The 23,040-nt window shown below is 37.8% G+C and overlaps 2 protein-coding genes across 7 annotated transcripts; both read left to right on the top strand.

Annotated features, from left to right (window-relative positions):
• Positions 1 to 6,322: 6,322 nt before the first annotated feature.
• LOC108679723 lies at positions 6,323 to 12,511 on the top strand. Its single transcript, XM_047883005.1, has 4 exons — positions 6,323 to 6,381; positions 6,979 to 7,299; positions 7,369 to 7,838; positions 9,892 to 12,511. The coding sequence occupies exons 3-4, from the start codon at positions 7,755 to 7,757 to the stop codon at positions 12,403 to 12,405; spliced, it is 2,598 nt and encodes an 865-aa protein (XP_047738961.1). The 5' UTR covers positions 6,323 to 6,381; positions 6,979 to 7,299; positions 7,369 to 7,754; the 3' UTR covers positions 12,406 to 12,511.
• Positions 12,512 to 13,727: 1,216 nt separating this feature from the next.
• Positions 13,728 to 21,674, top strand: LOC108679732 (transmembrane protein 41B). Of its 6 annotated transcripts, none has more exons than XM_047883008.1 (9): positions 13,728 to 13,745; positions 17,127 to 17,337; positions 17,602 to 17,730; positions 18,015 to 18,064; positions 18,382 to 18,493; positions 18,664 to 18,839; positions 20,111 to 20,202; positions 20,698 to 20,826; positions 21,287 to 21,674. In XM_047883008.1, exons 2-8 carry the CDS (start codon positions 17,132 to 17,134, stop codon positions 20,773 to 20,775), a joined length of 843 nt encoding a protein of 280 aa, XP_047738964.1. In that variant the 5' UTR covers positions 13,728 to 13,745; positions 17,127 to 17,131; the 3' UTR covers positions 20,776 to 20,826; positions 21,287 to 21,674. The 6 variants fall into 6 exon arrangements, with proteins under 6 accessions (XP_047738964.1, XP_047738962.1, XP_018023938.1 ...); XM_047883006.1 differs by lacking the exon at positions 13,728 to 13,745 and adding an exon at positions 13,968 to 14,096 and having other exon boundaries at positions 21,306 to 21,674; XM_018168449.2 differs by lacking the exon at positions 13,728 to 13,745 and adding an exon at positions 13,969 to 14,096.
• Positions 21,675 to 23,040: the final 1,366 nt, after the last annotated feature.

Below are 23,040 nucleotides of genomic sequence, written 5' to 3'. Positions count from 1 at the left end.
TCTCTTACAAGAAGAAGACCTGTATCTTTATGAGACCTTATATATATAAACCAAAACTTGTGTACTAGGTTTTGAACTTACGGTGGAGCTGGACTCCGAAACGTTTTCTTTATACGAAATGGTGAACTTTTTGGCCGCTTTCTTTGCTTTTAAATTACTTCGTGATTTAAGCAGTTGTGATCTTGATACTTATAAGCGATCGCAATTATTAACGTGGTCGCAAATATTAACGTGGTCATGAAACATTTAATTTGAAATAATTTGATTGATTCGAAGCTAGTTCCGATATAATCGATGGTCATAAATGACAAGATCATCTTTAAGCATAATAAGACCATCATACGCTGTGCGTTCTTATCATCTTATAATGAACTTATCATCTAGTATCATTTCAAGTTTCAGTTTTGTCCTCAATAAGTAACTTTAGTGTACATGCTGAATTTCGCCTACTGAGTGAAACAATATCGTTTTAATTTTCTAAATTTTTGTCTAATAAATCGTCATTCCGTCAGCCAATCAAAAGTCAGCTCATAAATACGAGCGTCAGTAGCCAGTTAATTGATTGGCAAGCCACCGACCTACACTCAGAAAAATTCACGGCTCACGAACGCCGTAAACTTATGATCAACTTAATTAAACTAACGACTACCATTTCATACGACCCCGTATATATACGATCACCGTAAATTTAATACCACAATAGTCTTGCGACCAGTTCAATAACTTCTGTTCTAGCGCGAGGTCATGAGCGTCGAAGTGTCGAAAAGTATTCGTCATCGCATTTGTATGATAGCATATTTTCCTCTTCTTCAAGTTATGATTTTCATTATAGTTTCTGATACACTATTTTTAAAAACTCAAGATTACTTTACCCATTACGGGAATACATTCACTATATAGCATGTATTTTAATGAGTTACTTCTCTTGAGAATGCCGGGTGCCTTCACACGCGTATTTTGACTCCCGCTGTAGCATATGAAATTAGCATTGAAGATTACGACTTCACCAAATTATGTGACTGTGATGTAACATGGTGAGTTTTCTCCATTGTTCTTACGTCGCTGGTGACGTACGAGACAAGGTCGCTGGGTTCCTTACAGGGACAACGGTCATGTTAATTGCGTTATATTGCGTGACGCGAGGGCAAGATTTATAAGGGCCTCTACCATCTTGGCAGGTTCAGACGGCTTGCATGTCGAAACAAAAAGAAATTGTAGAATAAAATGTTATTAAACTGTTTATGATGAAGTATATGCTGCCTTGTCGAAACCAAATGAAAGTGTAGAATGAAATGCAATGAAACTGTTTATGATGAATTATATGCTGCCTTGTCGAAACCAAAGGAAACTGTAGAATGGGATGTAATGAAACTCTTTATGATAAATGATATGCAACCTTGTCGAAACAAAAAAAACGTGGAATGGAATGTTATGAAACTCTTAATGATAAATGATATGCAACCTTGTCGAAACCAAAAGAAACTGTTAAAAGAAAGTGTAGAATGAAATACACTGAAACTGTTTATGATGAATCATATGCTGCCTTGTCGAAACCAAAGGAAACTATAGAATGGGATGTTATGAAACTCTTTATGATAAATGATATGCAACCTTGTCGAAACAAAAAAAAACGTGGAAATGAATGTTATGAAACTCTTAATGATGAATGATTTGCAACCTTGTCGAAACCAAAAGAAATTGTGGAATGGAATGTTATGAAACTCTTAATGATAAATGATATGCAACCTTGTCGAAACCAAAAGAACTGTAGAATGAAGTGTTATGAATCAACAGTTTATTATAAATGATACGCTAGACTGTCGAGACATAAGAAACTGTTGAATTAAAATTACTATGATGAATGAAATGTTTTTATGTCAAAAGCAAAAAGATACTCATACTAAAAAGATACTAAAATAAGATGATATTATTTGAAAAATCTACAGGAAAACCCCGATGGAATCGCTGCAATTCGCTTCAATTGTTTATTATATAGCTATTAAAAGTTTATAAGTCATATTTCGTCGGTAACTTGCCTCTATACTTGTTTATGTGTTATCGATTCATTTGTTAAGTTTGCTGTCTAATTCTTCTCGTATATAAGTGGCCAGAGTTGGTAAAATTGTTTCATATAGTAGCCGGTATTGTTAAATCTCTTCGTAGTGATAAAACATAGATCTTTGTAAGTAATAGATTATGTAAATAATAATTATAGCCTTGAAGTACCGAATAAATAATAAAAATTGAAACTTTAATTCCATGAAAATATCTAGGTAATTCCAAACAAACTTGTAGTTCAAGCCGCTCGCGAAATTTCCCCGGATGACCTCAATATCTTGATAATATTTTCTTTGTATATTTTTTATATTTTTTATTGTATAATATGTTTTTAGTTTGAATTTGAGAGTTAAATGTTGAATTGTTTCATTCAAGGTTAACTCCGCACACTTACGTCATTCATTTAATTTTAATATAGCGCAGTAATTCATTTATATTCTGGAAAATTAGTATTAGCTGAGAGAATTGGCTTGTTTGAACATATGCGGTTAATGGCCAAATAATTGTGGTATATCTATAGATTTTTTTCTATAGTGCTTGTGGCTCGAATTTTCAGTACCCGAATATCACAAAATTAATCATAAATCAAAATTAATCAGACCTTTAATTGATTGCGACATCAATATTGATCAAAATATATTTGCGATATCAATATTGATCAAATATACGAAGAACTCGTTTACGTTGAAGCCTGGATTCTCTAAACGACTTACGATCACCGGACGACTTTTTTTCCACAATACCGCGTCCTCGCTGACGAGATCATCTGCCTTTCCTAGAACCGCGTGCGTGAAAAATACGCTCGTAATCTATCAGTGCCGACCGCAGTCAACAAAACCCTGACCTTAAAGAAGAAGATCGCCGCCTCTGTAATCGCGATTCACGGACGCCCTTTACCGCGTAGCTTTGGATTTCCTTTGATAATTTTCCTGCGTTTGCAGCGCAGGTAGGAATAGCATATAAAAAGAAAGAGGGGAATTATTTAGCATGTTATTCAGTGGCGTTACCAAATCAATACACGTTTCATAATAAGGGGCGTATAATCAGCCAACTGAAGAACACTTGATAGATTCATCAATTCATGAAATAACTGGATGCACTGCGATGATGAATAAGGAGCTGAATCCCCAAAAATTCTCAAGGTACTCGAATATTTAGGATAATTATATATTGGCAGATTTATTTTTAAAACTGAGTAACGTCACGAGCCGATCAATTGTATAATTTTAAGCTGTGTTTTTTTTATTATTTGTGATAATTAAATTCCATGATGTAACGACCTCGGTATTATTTTTGAGAATGTGTATCAAGATCGGAGCGAGGGCATCCGAGGGCATCAGGGCTCAAGGTCGGGGCACGGAGACGCGTCTTCACTAATGCAGTGTAAAGGGTAGAGTGAGGGAGGGGAGAGGGTAGTGTTCATATTAACGTGGAGTGAGGGAGTAGTGAGATCACAGTGAGGGTAGGGTGAGGGTACAATGAGGGATAGTGAGGGAACAGGAAGACCACAATGAGGGGAGAGTGAGGTTACAGTGAAGGAGAGTGAGGGTATAATGAGGGAGAGTGTGCATATTGACGTAGAGTTAGGGAACAGTGGAGGTAGAGTGAGGGAACAGTGAGACCATAGAGGGGGCAGAGTGATGGTAAAGCGAGGGAGAATGAGCATATTTACGTACAATGAGGGAACCGTGGATGTAGAATGAGGGTGCAGTGAGGGCAGAGTGATGTTAAAGTGAGGGAGAGTGAGCATATAGATGTAGAGTGAGGGAACAGTGAGACCACAGTGGGGGTAGAGTGAGGGAAGGGTACAGTGAGACTACAATGAAGTTAGATCAAAGGTACAGTGAAAGTAAATTACTTTTAGTTATCCGTTGAACCCGAGCTGGTGAATAAAACAGTGTGCGATCATTCAATCAAATTACGTCATTTTAAAATTACGAATTTAAACCACACACAATTATATTCACAAACCTGTGAGGCGGTTCAGGCTGAAGAAAATATTTAATGAGTGTAGAAAATGAGTTCGGATGATGAGTGGTTCATTGCGCACTCGTATCGTTGATAGGTTCCAGAAACTCGAACAGTAGAATAGTTCGTACTCGTCAAAATTGCTCAGGTACACTCATGGCATACCTTAAGCCGTCCTTGAAATTAGACAAGAATCACGCTTTTATTATTTAATTTACCTAGTAATATGTGGAAGGCCGTTTCTAGGTTATGTATTTACTTCCAGCATCCACAGAATTTAGCAAAATTATTCTCTATCATTCAAGGCACGGAAATGTAATCAACAAGCGATTTTCGTGTGCTCTTCTGATCAAAAATCAATGTGTATAAAAACGAAGCATCTCTTAATTTAAACGTCGTCTTTTATACTCCCGCCACTGGCTTAGTCTTTGCTATCTAAAGAATAGCGCAACGACATCATTCCTTCCAAGCTGTCTATCAACCATGACTCAGCAAGCAGTTGATTTTTGAATTTTCATGAACCCATTGCCTATAATGGGTGTTTTTTTATTTTTTTTTCACGATAATGCACGTTCTCGTGCAAAGCTCGTCTTATCAGTAATCACCGATTGCGTCATTTCTGCTACTTGTGCACTTTCATATTCAACTGTCCACATTTCAGTATAATTTTTCCGGTCTTAAATTTATTTTATAAATTTCCATACAATTTTTCGCAAATTTAATAATTTAATATTATTTTTTCTCGCAGAATCACCGAGCCCAGCTTGGACAAGCTGGAGTGGAGCCCTCGTTACAGCAGTTACGAACACAAGCATTGTTTTGTATAATAATTAGTAATTCCGACTAACGATTTCATCTGACACGAACCATCGACCTCGACCGCCAGCAGCAGCTAGCAGTTACGAACACAAGCATTGTTTTGTACAATAATTAGTAATTTCGACTAACGATTTCATCTGACACGAACCATCGACCTCGACCGCCAGCAGCAGCACGCTAACGAACACGACGACCACGATCTCTTGGACACCGCTTTCGAATAATTCTAAGCCGTCCGTGGTCTTATTCTAACACAATTTCATCGACGAATGACACTCAGTTATTTGAATTTCACGTTAAACTCATTAATTATACTTAGTATAAGTGGAAAATATTATACGTAATACCTAAGGGGGAAATAAAGTTCAACCTTGAATAATTCATTCCGTGCGACTGCCTAATGCTATATAGTGTAACTACGCTGTAAGCATCAGCTACCCATTAAAAATGATGTACGAGGTCAACTTTCAAAGAATCCATGCTGAAGGTTTGAGATAATAACTTTGCCAGTTCGGCGACCTGAACATCTCGCTCGAGACTGACCTCAGCATTGGGCCGTTAGAACAAAGACCCTTCAATTGGTTTGACCTGTACGAAGAGGTTCGTGAAGTAGGCCCTCAATTAGTTCGACCTATACAAAAGAAGTAGCAAGCGCTGCTCTCCTCAAATTTGCATGAGAATCGTCAAAGACAATTTCTCTCAGCGCAAACTGAAACTTCGGTAAGAGTCAACAGCTTCAGAATTTGAGGTCACTCGTTGCTGCCGAAATATTTTCAGTGGCTTTCCGATAAATTGCGGTCCAAGGGGGAGCGTCGGCTGTCGACATCACGACTTATCGAGCACGAGCAGTGAACAAAAAAGCACGTGAAGCCTTGAAAATCTGCAACAAAAATATACATTCAAAGTCGTTCAATGATCGACGAAAAAATTAGTTGGCTCCAACATAAAACTTACGCGGAAACTCGTTCGTCATTAGCACGACTTTCAGTTACAAAGTTTGAGTCCTATGAGTAACTCTTGGTTAGCCAAACTAGCGCACTAGCGCCTATACGCAGTAAAATTAATTATTTAATGATTGTTTATTGACACGACTACTGAGTGCTTTCCTTGACTAAAGTCATCGAAAGCTTTTAGCGAAAATAAGTAGCATCTCTGTCAAATTTTTGCCTCCAGCGATCCGAAGTGAACACAGCACTTCTTTCACCGTCTTCTGTATCCTTATTCGTCCTGTATCGCATCGTCTACCAAACGTCCTCTATTATTTCCAAACAAGCTGCGCGAAATGCATTAAGAAATGAACATTTCTTAATTCAATAAGCTACATCCATCGATAAAAGCGTCACATATCATCGACGAACAAACGATCAGTAAATCTTGTCCTGAGTACGACAATCGATCTACGGCCTGTGCCATTATCTAGGCTGGGTAATCTTGAAGTAATTCTACGTGATCAGGCGTGAGACTTCACTCCCCACCCAGCGCCTATACTGCTCCCTCTACCTCGCAGCCCTCCACACACCAAGGACGCAAATTCTGGTACTTGGCTTTACGTCGGGCAATTTTCTTAACTTTATTGCATAAATCACTCATGTAATATCATTAGCCTATAATTAATCTTAGTCTATTCATGCGTCTTCGAATCAGTACGATTCATTTTCGTATGCATCACTTCCATGCGTGAAGAATTCGTAAAAATAAGGTGTCAGCTCCACTTGAGTCTTATAAAAATGCATTCTCGTCCTCAGTGAAAAGTTTATAGATAATGTCTGCTTACAAGTATACCACTGTGCCTCGAATTTATGGTGAACCACTGAACCGCTTATGTATACATACCTCAATTTATAATATCAAATCCATCTACATTGTTATATCTAATTACTCTCGACCAATGTTGTGTTGATCAAATTCGTCTAATTCACATCATACATTCCTCATTAGTTGTACCTTTTAACAAAACAAAGAACCATCTCGTATCAATTGAAACTTCATCAAAAATTTAGTTAAAAAAAGGGGAGGGCGCGCTGCCCCATGTTGCCCTACGTGTTTTATGCCTGCGATGTGACGGTGTAGTTCTCAACCCCAATATTGGTTATACAATAAATTTCCAACACAGAGTTTTGAATATTCTCTCAGAATCTGGACATCCGCCCGCCCTGCCTGCGCGAAATTCCTGCATCTGCTCAGTCGCGTTCATCACAAGCGATCAACCGCGTACAGCACCAGCCATCAACCGCATTCACCACCTTCGATCAAACGCGTTCATCACCGTCGCTCAATCAATCGCATTCATCACTTTTGATCGAACGCGTTCACTAACTTCGATCAATCGCCTTCGTTACCTTCGATCAATCGCGTTCATCGCCTTCGATCAACCGCCTTCGTTACCTTCGATCAACCGCCTTCATCACCTTCGATCAACCGCGTTCATCACCTTCGATCAACCGCGTTCATCACATTCGATCAACCGCACTCACCAACTTTGATCAACCGCACTCACCAACTTCGATCAACCGCACTCACCAACTTCGATCAACCGCGTTCATCACCTTCGATCAACCGCACTCACCAACTTCGGTCAACCGCGTTCATCACCTTCGATCAACCGCACTCACCAACTTCGGTCAACCGCGTTCATCACCTTCGATCAACCGCACTCACCAACTTCGGTCAACCGCGTTCATCACCTTCGATCAACCGTACTCACCAACCTCGGTCAACCGCGTTCATCACCTTTGATCAACCGCGTTCATCACCAGCGATCAACCGCACTCACCAACTTCGATCAACCACACTCACCAACTTCGATCAACCGCGTTCATCACCTTCAATCAACCGCATTCACCGACTTCGATCAACCGCGTTCATCACCAGCGATCAACCGCGTTCATCACAGCAACTCTGACAGCGGGATGGGCGACAACGGACGACTGCGTTGCCAGCTGTTGCTGCTACTGCTTGTGGCTGCGTCGGCACAACAGCCTACGCCATCGCAGGTTCAAATTCAGTTCTGGTTAATTAAGAAACAATCCATAATTTATGTCAACCTCTCTGACACTTTTTGACTAATTCCTTACATGTCTCTAATTTCTTTCAAATTCATAGCTTCATCATTGTTCAATTTATTTGATTAATTCATTTTATTAAAGCGGGCTGTTTTGCATCCATGCGGGACAATTCTATTCTTACAGGTAATTTCCCTACTTTTTTGTATCCAGTGTACCTCCAAAAATAACCTATCATCCTTCATTTTTTAACTCGACTGGAAATATTATGTCAATTGAATTTGAGAGAACTGCGACTCTCATTTTAATAAAAAAAACTACAATTTATGACAAAAGATCCGATTGGACTGAAGTACGTACATAAACAGCCATGATTCTCCAAAGCTATACCAAAAATCCCATTTTCTTTTAAAATTTATTCAAAATATTTTGTGGTATGGCATCGTTGATATTAAACTATATACATTCAGTAGGACGCATTTATAACTTCCTTATCTCCGCACACCCCTATGGTATTGATCGTGCTAAGGGCAGCCTTGCCCAAGACCGTGAACCTCGCTTTGATTTACTAAAAATCGGTCATTGTTGGTAATTCAAAACTTCCAACATAGCAGTCACGAGATGATATATCTGGACCACGATACACTGGACTCGAATGGCATGACTCAGGTCGTGACCCAAGACAGCCAGCAATGTGTTGTGGGGTCACTCCTGTCAGATTGATGCCTTCTCTGTAATATCTTGCAAGGTCTCGGTGAATATCAGTTGATGTTTCTCGGTGAAATACTATTCTTTTACCGTCAATGATATGAAAATCACCACTGCGCTTGATTGGAAACATTATACTGGTTCAGAAATGCGCTTTGTTCTGTTTTAATATGAAAAATAATAACTAATTTTGAAATTGTAGGAAATAGTACTTATACAATTTCGTTAATATGATTCATAGTTTTAAAAGGAGAGTAGCTTTTTTAAAAAATTAGCGAGTCGTGTATCATTGATGGCATGTAATAATTCAGTAATTTGTAAATAACTTCTGTTATGGCTTTTCGCCCCTTGCAGGCGACGAAATTTACACGGTTTTAACCACCTAATAGCAGAGACCAACAGGCCAGCAGCTAACTTCAACTCATTATTACCTTGTGCATTTTATATCCGCACAAACGTCAAGAAGCAACACTAAAAATAGCATTATACAGGGACAACATGCCTGTATTTGCAGCCCATAACGAGTACCACATGCTTAAAATAAACAACTACATCATAATTATTCAACAAACAATAGTTAAATTAAAAAGAGCATGTCACTTAAGTAAATAAAATATCATAATCAAACAACACTGGCGGTAAGTAGCCACCAGAGCTTTTATTTACATAATGAACATAGCTTTGTGATTTCAGTACGGCACTTGCTTAATCTGAAAATGTCGCTGGAATGAGCACAACATAAATTTTCATATTAATAACTGATAAAAATACAATCTCGGAATTTTGATTTTAATTTATAAATCTATAGAAATAAACTTTTAATTTATCTGTTAACTAGTATTGCATACTAAAAACAGCTCCATGCATATTTTAATCTATACCTAAACGAAAATGTAATAAATTTGAGAGCACAACTCCGAATTTGGTAGAGAGATAATGACGATGAAGGACGAACATTTTTTCAAGTTGCCGTGTAAATTTCTAATTTATTGATGTTGCAACTTGCAAGTTTATATAATATTTACTTTTTGTTAAATTGAATAATCTTTATCTTCTACGATCCAGTTGTGCAACAATTAGAACGCACCTATCAGATATGTTCTTCGTGAAATAGCAGAAAAAATTTTTTGATTGATTATCAATAATTTCAGCAATAAAGCCATTGCTGATATTGCATGCAAAATGCAAGTACAAGCGGAATCGACTTGTAAATGATTGGGTATTAAGTATACTCAGATTCAATATTGCATTGTTGCATGCAAAATCACCAAGTAAAATTAATGTGAACGTGTTGATAAAATGATTTTGAGTACACTTAGGAAATTTCTTTTTCCAGGATCGCGGGTACGCCTTCGAGTACGGCGTGCGCGACGAAGGCTCCGGCACAGCGTACGCACACACTGAGTTTCGTGACGGTCATGTCACGACGGGGCAGTATACCGTGCACCTGCCTGATGGCCGCATACAGACAGTCAAGTACACGGCAGACCAAAACGGCTACCGTGCTACGGTCTCCTACGATGGACTAGCGCACCATCCCGATAAAATTATCAACGAACCGTCTAGAACTGTGAATTTTCCTCCAATACTTGCCGGCAGACCAATTCCAGTGGTCGGAGCCGCGGTTCTGAACCGACCTTCGACCATCCCCTCACATGCCACCCGCCACAATTTTGAACAGAGTCGAGAAGTTCTTGGATCGGCTGGACGTGATTCTGTTGCTGCCGTACAGGCGCCAGTAACTGTTCATAAACCGCCAACATCAATCGAAACAATTCCAATAGTCCCTCAAACTAATTATGCTGACTACGACGATAGTGTTCCAATTTCCGATGACAATTATCAAGAAACAGCACATCGGCATCTCCAGCCACTACCCCAGTTACCTGGAAGTTACGCAAATACCTCTTCTACGTTTAGAGGAGATGGCGGTGTGACCAGTGCGCAGAGCCAGCAGTTTACGGGTGCAACATCATTTGAACGTCATGCTCATCCTGCAAGTCAAGAGAATAGATTTTCACATTCAATCTCAGAATCTGGAAGGTATCATCCTTTGACTGCAGCTTCTCATCAGCATCAGGATCTATTTCGGCCATCAGGAAGGTTTCCGAGTATTTCTCTACCCTCAGGAAGACATCCAAGCGTTCAGCTCTCAAGGAAAAGAATTCCTGTTGTCCCGTTCACTGCAGACGGCATTCCTGTCGTCCCTCCAACTGCAGAAAGTGCTCCGCTTGTACCTCCACAAGCATCAGGTGTTCCTGTTGTACCAACTGTGCCATTCCCTCCTTCAGACTATCAGCAGACGCTTCCTCTTTATTCCATCCCATTCCAATCTCATAGTGGCTCAGTCGAAAATTCCGTATCACCACCCTTCACACCTCATTCTCGTTACCAGTATCCATTATCGTACCACAGCTTTCCAGAGAAACAACCACGACCTCTTAATTTTGTCGACCAAGGCAGTTTCAGCAAACCTCATGAGCTGCCGTCGCAAGGAGAACAAAATTTCAACAGAGTTCAGCAGCCTTTCGGTGTTAACAGTCACGATTCATTTGCAACGACGAAATATAAAAATTTCAACGATTTTTACAAATTACCGTCATCCAGCTTAGTGAAGCAGCCGAGGAAATTCCCTCCCAACACATATATTCCATCAGCTCTTGATCCGCTAAGTCCTCAACATGGCTTCGGTTCGTCTCAACCAACAGCTTCTCCTTACGGTTTTCCTGGTTTCCAGTATGGTACACCAAATGGAGGCCATCTCTTAACGAACATCGAGGGAGACAGTCGACCCTTTGTTTCGAACAACATATTAACGAACTCTTTTGATAAATTCCCAAATCAATTTGGACAAATCACCAACCTTAATGATTTTCCAAATTTATTCTCAAATCATCAATCTCAGCAAATTCCAGGTGATAGTAATCCATTTTCTGGACCTATCACTGCTGGGTTGCCTCATAGGCAGAACTCTACCTATAGCGTAGAAGGACGCCCAACTCCACAGCCATTCATTGTCTCGAATTATGTGACAAATTCACCTTTTCTTGCCCAACAACATTTGCCGGACCAAAGATGGCCTGTAAGTGGCAACCAATTTAACCAGAATCTCATTTTCAAACCAATAAACGAAATTAACTTGAAGCATTTCAAGAAGCCTTTCATCATCGATCCTGACGCGTCAGTGTTCCACAATGAGCCATCGGTAATAGTGGATTATAGTCGCCGAGCATCATCTTACGGAGGTGGTTCCAACACTGTTGGCCTGGCAGCCCCTTACGTGGTTGTAGGTGGTACTTACTCTCCAAATCCCGCTTCAAAGTTTTCATCTGGATTCGGTCATGTCATAAATCCCAACAGCTTTGCAGCACATGGTATTGCTCCACCTGATGCGGCCGATGCAGGAAATGTTAGACTTTCTCCTGGCTTCCTACCTCCTCATCTCGCTAAACTTCATGGTAATGCGGAAGAAATACGGACATCACCGACTCCAGAACCCGTACAGCTGAAGCTGTCGCCGAGAAGAAACCTCGATATTGACGGGATTGACAGGAAAAATTTACCCCTTCGTGACCTACCTCACACATTTGGAGAAGGTTCCCCTCACAATTTTTTTCCTAATTCACTAGGGAAGTCGCTTAGTTCTGGCGAACAAATTGAGACTGCTTCCAAAGATGACCTAAATTCTCCTAGTTTAAATAACGATAACGACGAAACGAAATTCGAAGATTTTGCTGCTGGCAAAGATAAAAGAAAAAAATCGCGAAATGAATCGAAACCAAAGGATTTGCAGGTATCAATCGAGAGCTCAAGTAAGATTGAATCGCGGCCTGTTATAAGAAATGGATAGCTTGATTAAAATTGTAGGGTTATAAAACTAATTTGTAGATGCATGTTTTTCTAATCTAATTAGTCAGTTGATAATATTATTGTCTGTAAAAAGGATCAGATGTCAATAATTATATTTTATTTATTTGAATTTCATTACCCTTGGAATCCAAAAATAATTTCTAACAAATTGTAATACTTCGGTTTGAGATAGAAGTAATGTAGCGAAAATAGAGTATGTCTACAATTTTTTCTCATTAACTCTCGTTTTCATTTCATTTGTATGTTCCCTTTCTTTCCCACTCAGATATTAGTGTGCTAGACAAAATTTCTTCACCTGGCATAAAAACAAAAAGTCATTTACCTCATCAACGTCATCCCAAAAAAGCACAATTCATTCGCGGTCTCAGTCGCTCCTGATGTCGCAGCGCTTGGGTTAATTAAGACCGTCTACTTCACCGAATCGACAATTCTACGCACTCGAAGGGTCGCCTGCCGAAGACCACAACTGCCCTGTTTATTAGGCCGTAGTCCTGTCGCCCGGCCTTCTCGCCGATTCTGACCAGAAACTGGCGCACAGAGCTGGGATCGAACCCGCACCTCTCTGCTCTAATCTCAGTACTCTGAACTTTAACCACTGGGCTACCCTGCCATAATCCATAATAAACATAATGGACCATCATGATTCCTGCCTTCCGGAACGTAGCCTTCAACACTTCTGGATAATCATATCTAGGTCGTGCGTCGAACCAGCCCTCGGTCATAAACACGCAACTCACTGCCTCTATTTTGCTTTGCCTAACCGCCCGGCCTCCTCGCCGATTCTGACCAGAAACTGGTGCACAGAGCTTGGATCGAACCCGCACCTCTCTGCTCTAATCTCAGTACTCTGAACTTTAACCACTGGGCCACCCTGCCATAATCCATAATAAAAATAATGGACCATCATGATTCCTGCCTTCCGGAACGTAGCCTTCAACACTTCTGGATAATCATATCTAGGTCGTGCGTCGAACCAGCCCTCGGTCAAACGGCCACTCGTCGAAGGACGATAAATTTTGGAACCGAACTGTGCTATCTATTACGTAATTTAACGATGCCCGGAAGTCATATTCGATCCGCGGCCTGGTGGTGCATGGCAGGTTCTATGCAAGGCCGGAGGAGGACAACGCCGAGTGGCTCACGGCTGATTGGTGGATGTCCGTATAGATCCAAGGCGTTCGATTCAGGGCTCATTGGTGCACAAAATTGGTGGTGCACGGCTGCGCTCCCCACTCGAAAGCAAAACCTAACTTAACTCTCAACTCGCCCAGTCATGACTCCTTCAATACGGAACGGATTTCATTCAAATTTGTAATATAAGTAGGTATTACCAATGCGCTGCAATAAGAATCTTCAAACCATTTAGTCAATATTCGCCCTTATGTACGAAAAACCATGTTTATTCGCACGAAATAATATCTACCTAGGATAATCCTAGAGCACCAATTTCGCAATAACCCAAGAGCAACCACTTGACCAATGTGATAACAATTGATAACAGTTGTGACATGATTGTCATCGTGAATGATGTAATTCAGCATCAACAACCATGTCTAGCAGGTCTTCTGCTGTGTTAAATTCATTCAAATAAAATGATTAATTCAAATTTAAATGATATAAAACAGCATTCCGTGATCTTCATTCCGCCCGATTTCAATGCAGAAATGCAAGGTTGGTGTGCGCGCTAAGTTATCTGCTAAACAGCTAAAGTGACTCCGAAGAAAAAAAAAATGTGTAACTTGGGTTTTTTTACGCACACTGTGGCCGCAGTTACATCTGTACAACAGTACAAGTAAAACACTGCCACACGTTCAAAAATCAGCATTTTAAATATGTACCTGCTCTAAAGTATAATCATATAACACTTATCGCTTTTTGTAACTCATTTTTATTTACGGAAATAAGTCTCCTAGTCCTAACTCCTAAAGGCTTAGTAATCTGTAATAGGCCTTATAATAAGATTAAGATTTGAAACTGTTAAGTAAATTAAAGGTAAATCTTAAGGTTTTGAAGGACATGTCACATGGTATGATAGTTCATGTTCTGTCGTTAACTTACTGTTGCCGTGTAGAAATTGAAATACATGAAAATGCAAAATTGGTGTAGTATTTTCTCACTAACATAATGTTGAAATACATGAAAATGCAAAATTGGTGTAGTATTTTCTCACTAACATAATGTTAATAACATAACATAGTGATGTCGGTGCTGAAGAGTATGACCGGCGTCCGGCACTGGCAGCCCTCCTGAATCCTGATGTGGCCACTGGCCTGTCACCAATTCTTGTACTTTTTGTGATTGTTCACACTTCACAGAAGATCTAAATTCATGTCATTTGACCAGATCTTTTCAGGATTGACCATAGTTTGAAATACCTAGCTACTAGACTTCCACCATGTTTGATATGGTGCTAGGCATTTCAAGACTTTCAAGTCTTAACATATATTTTTCCATAGCTTTTCAGCTTTAGTTTAGAGTGCTTGACCATACAAATGGAGCCAGGCCTGCCAGGGTATAAATTTTATTGATAAAGGAACAGAAACTGAAGTTACTGAACAATGAACTAATGAAGAATGAACAGTTGTAAAGTGTAAACTTGTAATACATTGGAAATTGGAAAAAACAACCCATGTCCTGATGTCCATGTAATGTACACGCATGTGCTGTGCAGTTTAGTAGCATTTTCAATGCAGAGAAAGCACCATATAAGACATACCTATATATTGATTTGTTGTGGCTTTTTCCAAAATTCAAATTTTTTTGGGTGGGGGCCCCTCCCACCCACAAAAATTTGAAATTTACATTTTTTGGAACTTTTTCCAAAAATTTTCTGATTTCCCCTTTTCCCCCTTTATTTTTTCAAAATATTTTCATATTATAACAAAAATAAAAAAAAACAATCTCTAGATCTTTTATTTGTAAATTGAATGGTATATCTCTCATTGCTGTAGCTTAAAAACTCAAGGAGATAGGTGGTTTGCAGTGACAATATGTGTGAATGTTCAGTAGAGAGACGCAACAAAGTCCCAAATTCCCAAGCGCATTGAAATAGGCATTCAAGTTGGCAAGGGTACCAGACAAGGTGCTAGGTACTTGAGCTGAAATTCAGTCACAGATTGAGGGAACAACTGCATGAACACCATCCTACATGACAGCTGCTGGGAAACTAAGGTACAGCATCTTCAATCTGTCCTTTTATGTGCCCGTCAGGTAATATCCACCTATTTAAAATGTGAAAGAACTCCACCACACCTAACCCTTTTGCAATCTGTTTTGAACGCATAAATCAACGTACAGAGATGGTTTTGGCACTGTTGGATAGGTCAGAATGTTAGCTTTAAGATGAGATTAAAAACTGGAAAAGCCAAAATTGAAAATTGTACTCAAGGTCAAGAACAAGATGCTCCCCTTAGAGCCCCTCTAGAATTCCACACTGGCCGCCATTGCAGAGATGCAGACTGCAGAGAATTTTATCTAACAAGCCTAAAGTCTACATTAGGGAAAAGAGTACAACCTTGAATGAGACATAACACCCTTATTTGTGGTCAATTCCATTTCCACCTATTCCTAATTTTAATGTCCTTGACAAATTTCTTTTGTAAAATTTGATTAAATAAAACACTTTTTAGTTTGCAATATTCCAAAGATATGCATGAAACAATCTTTTTCTAAGAAAATACTCCATATTACTCATGATTGATGGGAAATTCTCCTGATATTCTAGGTTGGCAGTTCTACATACTTTTATAGCCCTTGCCCAATTTCTTTGGTAAATGTTGAAATCAACAACACATTTTATATATGAGTTTTATAAATTACTCTGGGAAAAATCATTTTCACCTGTAATTTTTGGAAAATTTTGCCTGATATTGGAGGCTAGAAATATTATGTAAAATCTGCAATTTAGCAAATGAATTTGCAGCTCAAAAATGGCTTTCCATGGCTTCTCCAAAAAGATTCCATATGCTATTTGTAAGGTGCCAGAAGCAAAAAAAGTGTCCCGAGTAGCCCCGTCAAACGGGGCTACTCNAGATCTTGTACCTAGGTACCTATTTAAATGATTATCACTTGATTTTAAAGAATTGCTAGAAAAAATGTACTATTCAAATGGTAGGTAGCTATAAATGGTAGCTATGAGGAAAAAACTGGATTTTTTCATTTAGCAGCTGCATATCAAACCAAAATATTTGTAGATTTCTGCTATTAATCTTGTAACTAGGTACCTATTTAAATGATTGATTATCACTTGATTTTAAAGAATTGCTAGAAAAAATGTACTATTCAAATTCATTTCTTTGGGGAAAAATTTCTCAGAGGCCATATGATAGCATAAAATTGTTCAGGGTCAGAGATGAGTTTAGATAAAAAATGTCAAGAGCATTTTAATTACTATGACTCTTAAATTACTTAAATTTTCCATTTGTCCTACTGATGGCTTATTCATGGGTGGCATCTACCTAATTTTCCTGGTTGGTGCACATAGATGATAGCAGAAAAACTTCTTAATTTATGTTAGAAATTCAAACTTTTGTGTTTTTATCAATGCATTTTGTTCAATTTTATAGTTTTATCTCTAGTTCCAATGCAACATTATAAATACAAACTTCTTGCCTATCTTTCCAATGCATCACTTGTATGATTCCTATTCCTATATAGGTATTTCCAAGAAATTGGAGACTATTAACTGATTTTATTTTCCAGATGAGATGACAACTTCAAAAACCAATACAACCACATCTGGTTTTGCTAATAAAAGCAAAACCAGTAGGATACATCATGGCCCAACTAGTCATAAAAAAGACACTCAAGAAACTTTAAGTGTTCAACAAGCTATATTATGTCTCATTGTAATTTTTTCTATAGCTCTAATGGCATTATACTTTGTATACACAAAATTTCCTAAGCTAGAAGTGTAAGTACCAAAAAAAACATAAACTTGTAGCCTGCCTTCCAAAGCTCCTTAGAAAGCCTGGCTGCTTGCCTTTTTGTTGCATAACAAATGAAATACTGGAAATAAATTATTACAAAAGTTTGTTAAATATATGTAAATTTTTAACTATTTCAGTTTTGGTTGAATTTGTGTATTTCAAAACGATGAAGTGTTCTGTGCACTATGCTTATACTAAAGCCTTTCCAAAGACTGTCTTATGTTCATTGGCTGTTGAATGATTTCCAGATCTGAACGTGAACACATCAAGCTGCCACGGTGCATGGAGGATGCTCAAAACTTGGCTCGAGTTCTGTCACATTACAAAGACAGATACTACGTTGTTGTCTTAACTGCTGTATTTGTGATGTATATTTTGTATCCTTTACATCTTTGAATTACATTTTAGTCATGATGTGTTGTAATTTTGAACTCTCCAGTGAATTTTTAATAAAAATTTACATGTGTAAAAACCTAAGTATATATACCTATGTGTGTAAACTTTTAATTTATTTCATTTGTGGTTTATGTATAATTATCTTGTGTTTATATATTTGAAAATTCACACTCATTTTTAATGAATTTCTTGCGTATTTTTCCATTGTCATTGAACTATTTTCATGAATTTTTGTGTTCATGTCTCCTTAATAATGTTTATCCAGTCTTCAAACATTTGCTATACCAGGGTCCATATTTCTCTCCATCATTTCTGGTGAGTTTTTTAATAATTAGGCTCTTGAGTCTGATTAAAAATGTGTTATTTCATGAAAATTATCTAGGATTTTCTAGTCAGTCTGTTGAATTTGTGATTCATCAAGATTTTGGCTGCAAAAAGAATAGACATTGTTTTATTCAGCAGAAACTGATATTTTTCAAAGAAGTCTTTATCTGACCAAACTTTTGTTTGAGAAATTTAGGGCTTTGCTGAAATTTATTTGCAATGATGCATATAGGTTTCAAAAAATCATTTTATTCCTCCATTATTAGTAATCATTCCTCCGAGTAATCGTTTGTGTTTGGACATAACAGGTTTTCTGTTCCCCTCCTGGGTGGCTCTGCTGCTCATCTGCTTTTGCTCAGCTACTGGAGCTTCATTTTGTTACCTGTTGTCTTACCTAGCAGGCAGGCCCATAGTCAGTAGGTGAGTGGATAATATCTGTAATATTAAATCATTCTCTCGTGTCTGTGAGCATCAATTTCCAAACCAATGCAGTTAAATATCAAGTTTCAGGATTCAAATTGCAATTTTTTCAAATAGATGCTTGAAAATTTTCCATTAATATTTCCTGTAACTGGTTAGAGTTTGGGCAGATATTTCCCGAAGCGTGCACAGTCCTGGCAGGAGAAGGTTGAGAAGCAGAAAGGCAACCTGCTGTTCTACATGATATTTCTGCGCATCACTCCCTTCCTACCCAACTGGTTCATCAACATCACCAGTCCAGTCATTAATGTGCCACTGTGGCCATTTTTCCTTGGCACTTTCATTGGTAGGAATTTTAGCAAATCCTCTGCTGTAGGTACTCAGCTTGGCATAGTTGCTTATTATATTTGTAATGTAATCTGTAATACACATGATATTTGAAAAGTTTCTTAAGTGCCATTCAGGCATTCAAAAGTGGTTTTGGAGTAAACCTATTCATACCTTAGAATTCAAGCGATAGTCAAGAACTTGAAGCTAGCATCAATGTTCTAGAGGGTATTTCTATCTATAGGTACCCATATATTTTCCTGCCTATGGGGGGGGGGGTTCTACTGGTCTCATTGACTGAGCCAATTTTCTGAATTTATATGCGTTTGATTACAATTGCAATTCTGTTTCTGTTATTTTTATAATTGGGTAAACAAAACGTATATACATGAATAATTCAAACTATTTGTTTCAGCTCATTACCTATACACACACGTTTTTCAGAATTTGCTACTTTATCTTGCTATTGAAATTCACTTGATGTTATCATAATGGTAATTAAATGAAATTCGCTATTAAATTTGAGCAAAGATGGTGCTTGCCAGTCAAAACCCAAGGGCTGCTCTTTTGAGCAGCGCTTGGTTACTGACATGTCAGTGGCTTCAGATAATCCGATGTTGTTTTTAGCGCATTTTCTCATTTATGGAAAAAATGCCCTATTGTGCTCGCCATGTCCGTCCGTCCGTCCGTCTGTCTGTCTGTAAGTCCGTCTGTCCGTGACCTCAAGTTTTCGTCGACGAGAAAATGCGCTCTCTGTCACTCACTGCAGTGAGTACCGTCAACTGGGGTGACTTCGGCCGCGTTTTTTATTTTGTTTTGCAAACAAAAACGGGGTCGTAAACGCCGGGGTCACAAACGCCAGGGTCGTAAACGAGGTCATAAACGCCGGAGAGACTCTGGCCATCGTTTATGACCCCGCTTTTGTTTGCAAAACAAAATCAAAAACGCCGCCGAAGCCACCCAGGCGGCCGAAGTCACCCCAGTTGACGGTACTGAGTTATATATATTTTTTTCATTTAGAATATCGTTTTAGGATTGTAAATGGAAACATAGTTTGTTATTGTTTATGTATTACTCAGAATCACCATGCCAGTTATGTGTTCTGTTAAGAGACAGCACATCATGATTTGTTGTTTGTTCAAGTCTTACTCAGAATCACCATGCCAGTTATGTGTCCTGTTAAGAGACAGCACATCATGATTTGTTGTTTGTTCAAGTCTTACTCAGAGTCACCATGCCAGTTATGTGTCCTGTTAAGAGACAGCACATCATGATTTGTTGTTTGTACAGGTGTTGCGCCACCCAGCCTGGTAGCCGTCCAGGCAGGCACGACGCTCTACGAACTCATCTCCTATCAGGACGCTTTCTCCACCACTACTGTGGTCTGTACTCTGTACCGCCTCTGCTGCTCATAAATATTTATATACTAAGTTTATCATTAATGCTACCACTGCTGCACCGAGCTGATACTCTCCTTAGTATATTATTAGAGTTACATAGACACAATTGTTGCACAAGTACGATTGTACCTAAACTCGGTATGATTATAACGCTGTAAAATTATGCAGTCTGACAATGATTAATGACTTTCTGTGACACGTCTTTTCTAAATTTCTACATAATACATAATTCACTCTGTATTACTTTGTTGAGGAGAAACGCAGGATGTATGTTGAATAGAAATTGAGACGTTCAGTTGCTATTCAAAATGATTTGCAATTTCTCATTGCCTGTGTTGATCTTTGTATGTTGAATTTATATTTACATCTTTGTACGTTAGAACTGATCGTGCTCTCTGTATGTTAAATTGATATTATTTTTTAAATGATTCACAATCTCTCTTTGTCCGTATTGATGACGTTTGTGCTGCACGGCAGATGCTGCTGGCGGCGGCAGCCCTGCTCTCCCTTGTGCCCGTGTTGCTGAAACACAAACTGCGCCAGAAGTTTGATTAAGTGCGCAGTCATGGCAATTTTACGCTCATTTGATTCTCATCATGTCAAGAGGTTGTTTACTTACTTTTTGTATATTTATTTACAATAGTTATTTCCATTGATTGGGACTAACATCTATATAATGAATATTTTTTAACACGTAAATCTTAGTTTTTTAAAACTCCTTTGTTCATACTTAAAAGGGGCGAGAATCGTTGGCAATATTATTGTGATACATCATTAATTTTAGGGCAAACTGGATCGTGAATATTTTAACCACAGAAAGATATACTCACGTATATTCGTATTGTATTCATAGTATTATTGTGTGGTCAGATTATATGCTACGAAACCATTTCAAATTTATTGACATTCTTTTTTGTACTGACAAAAAATTCACAACATATTGTAATAGAAAAGGTCATGATTTATACCTAAATATCTTTGAGGGACTAAACCATGAACTTTTTCCTCTGTCTAAAATCTACATCGTTTAAAATTCCATAATTGTTTATTCTCAATTTCGTTGCAGTTGACCTTATTGCCATCAGTTTCAGCAAGCGCCGGGACTCGTTTCGTGGTTGCGGGAGTGGAGGAGCGTGCTTACTGTGACGTTCGAGACTTAGTGGGAAAAACGCTTCAACTTGCGCAAAAATATTTAACTTTGTGTGGACATTTGTCGTCAAAATTGTTATGTTCAAATGGTCTACTTCACTAGTCGTTAAAACTTCTATAAGGCAAAAATCTTTTCTTATAGCTCAATATGGATAATATATGTTTCTGCCGCGTCATGAGGTTCTAGAGTTCCTTTTTTTTTATTTCATTTACTCCTTACTGATTTAAGCTTTCCCAATTTACAAATTCTCATTTATTTGGATAAGCTATTGCAGGATCCAATTTTATGAAGATGAATGTCTAACTTTATTGCTTCTACTTTTCGTTCGACCCAGTCTTGCCTACTTGATTTATGCAATATGATGTAACTTAATTCTTTATAATAATGGAAAACTATGAGGATTTTTTCAACGTGCCCTAGCAAAACTAATAGTTCAAAATGAAAACATTATTCATTATTGATCTTTTTTACCACAGTAACCCATGAATAGTAAAAGGTTCGAATATCCTTAGTGATTAAGTTCATCATTAACTCTGTGCATAATTGCATTAATTTATAACTTTACTGTCCAAACTGCTTTTTTACAGCACTTCTCTTTAACTTCACTTCTTGTTTGTCTGTCTGTCTGCTACAGATCTTATAATCGAAATTTAACACACTTCTACTTATCCTATCGATCTGAAATTTTGCACACTTGCGTAAAGTTGGAGACATTGCATGAATCAAATGACAAAATAAATAATTTTTTTACAACACTTCTCTTTAACTTCACTTCTTGTTGCTTGTTTGTTTGTCTGCTACAAATCTTATAATCAATATTTAACACACTTCTACCTTTCCAATCGATCTGAAGTTTTGCACACTTGCGTAAAGTCGAAGACAATGCATGAATCAATTGACAGAATAAATAATTTTGAAAACTTTAAATTTATATTAAATTTTGAAAATAAATTGTAAAAACTATTTTTTTATATATTTGATAATGAAATTAGAAATTCATTGTACATGTGTAAAATCGGAGACACTGAATTCTTTGGAAGTGTTGTCTTTAAAAAGTAATTTTTAAACGCATATTATTAATATTAAAAAAACTGAAAAAATTATTTTGTCTGCTACAAATCTTATAATCAATATTTAACACAATTCTAGCTGTCCAATCTATCTGAAATTTTGCAGACTTGCGTAAAGTCGGAGACAATGCATGAATCAATTGATAGAATAAATCATTTGAAATTTAATTTCTTTTATATATTATGTTTTTATGTATTTTTTAATTTTTTTAATATTCGAAATTAAAATTAGAAATTCATTGTACATGTTTTACATTGAAGACACTGGATTTTTTAGAAGTGTTGTCTTTAAAAATAAATTTTAAACGTATATTTTAATGGCTCATATTTTATCAGTTTATTATTCTAAACCAAAAAACGCAAGTAAAATGTCACCAGTATCAAAGTTGCCTTGCTTCGTTCAAATTCGTTAATTTCGAAATTTAAATTCGTTCGATTCGTAATTTAAAAAGAATTTCGAACAATTACCGGACAGAGTCGAGTCCGTTTATATATCTTACAATTAGTTTGTACTTAAAAACCGGACACGAAAATAAATGAACTACACTACTGGACATTCTAAAAAACGCCAACCTCGCTGGGTTAGGTGTGTATAAAACC

Source organism: Hyalella azteca, unplaced genomic scaffold, assembly GCF_000764305.2.
Source record: "Hyalella azteca isolate HAZT.00-mixed unplaced genomic scaffold, Hazt_2.0.2 contig11784, whole genome shotgun sequence".
NCBI classification, from domain to species: Eukaryota; Metazoa; Arthropoda; class Malacostraca; order Amphipoda; family Hyalellidae; genus Hyalella; species Hyalella azteca.
Note: the sequence above shows the minus strand (reverse complement) of the source record. Positions and strands in the feature narration are given on the sequence as shown.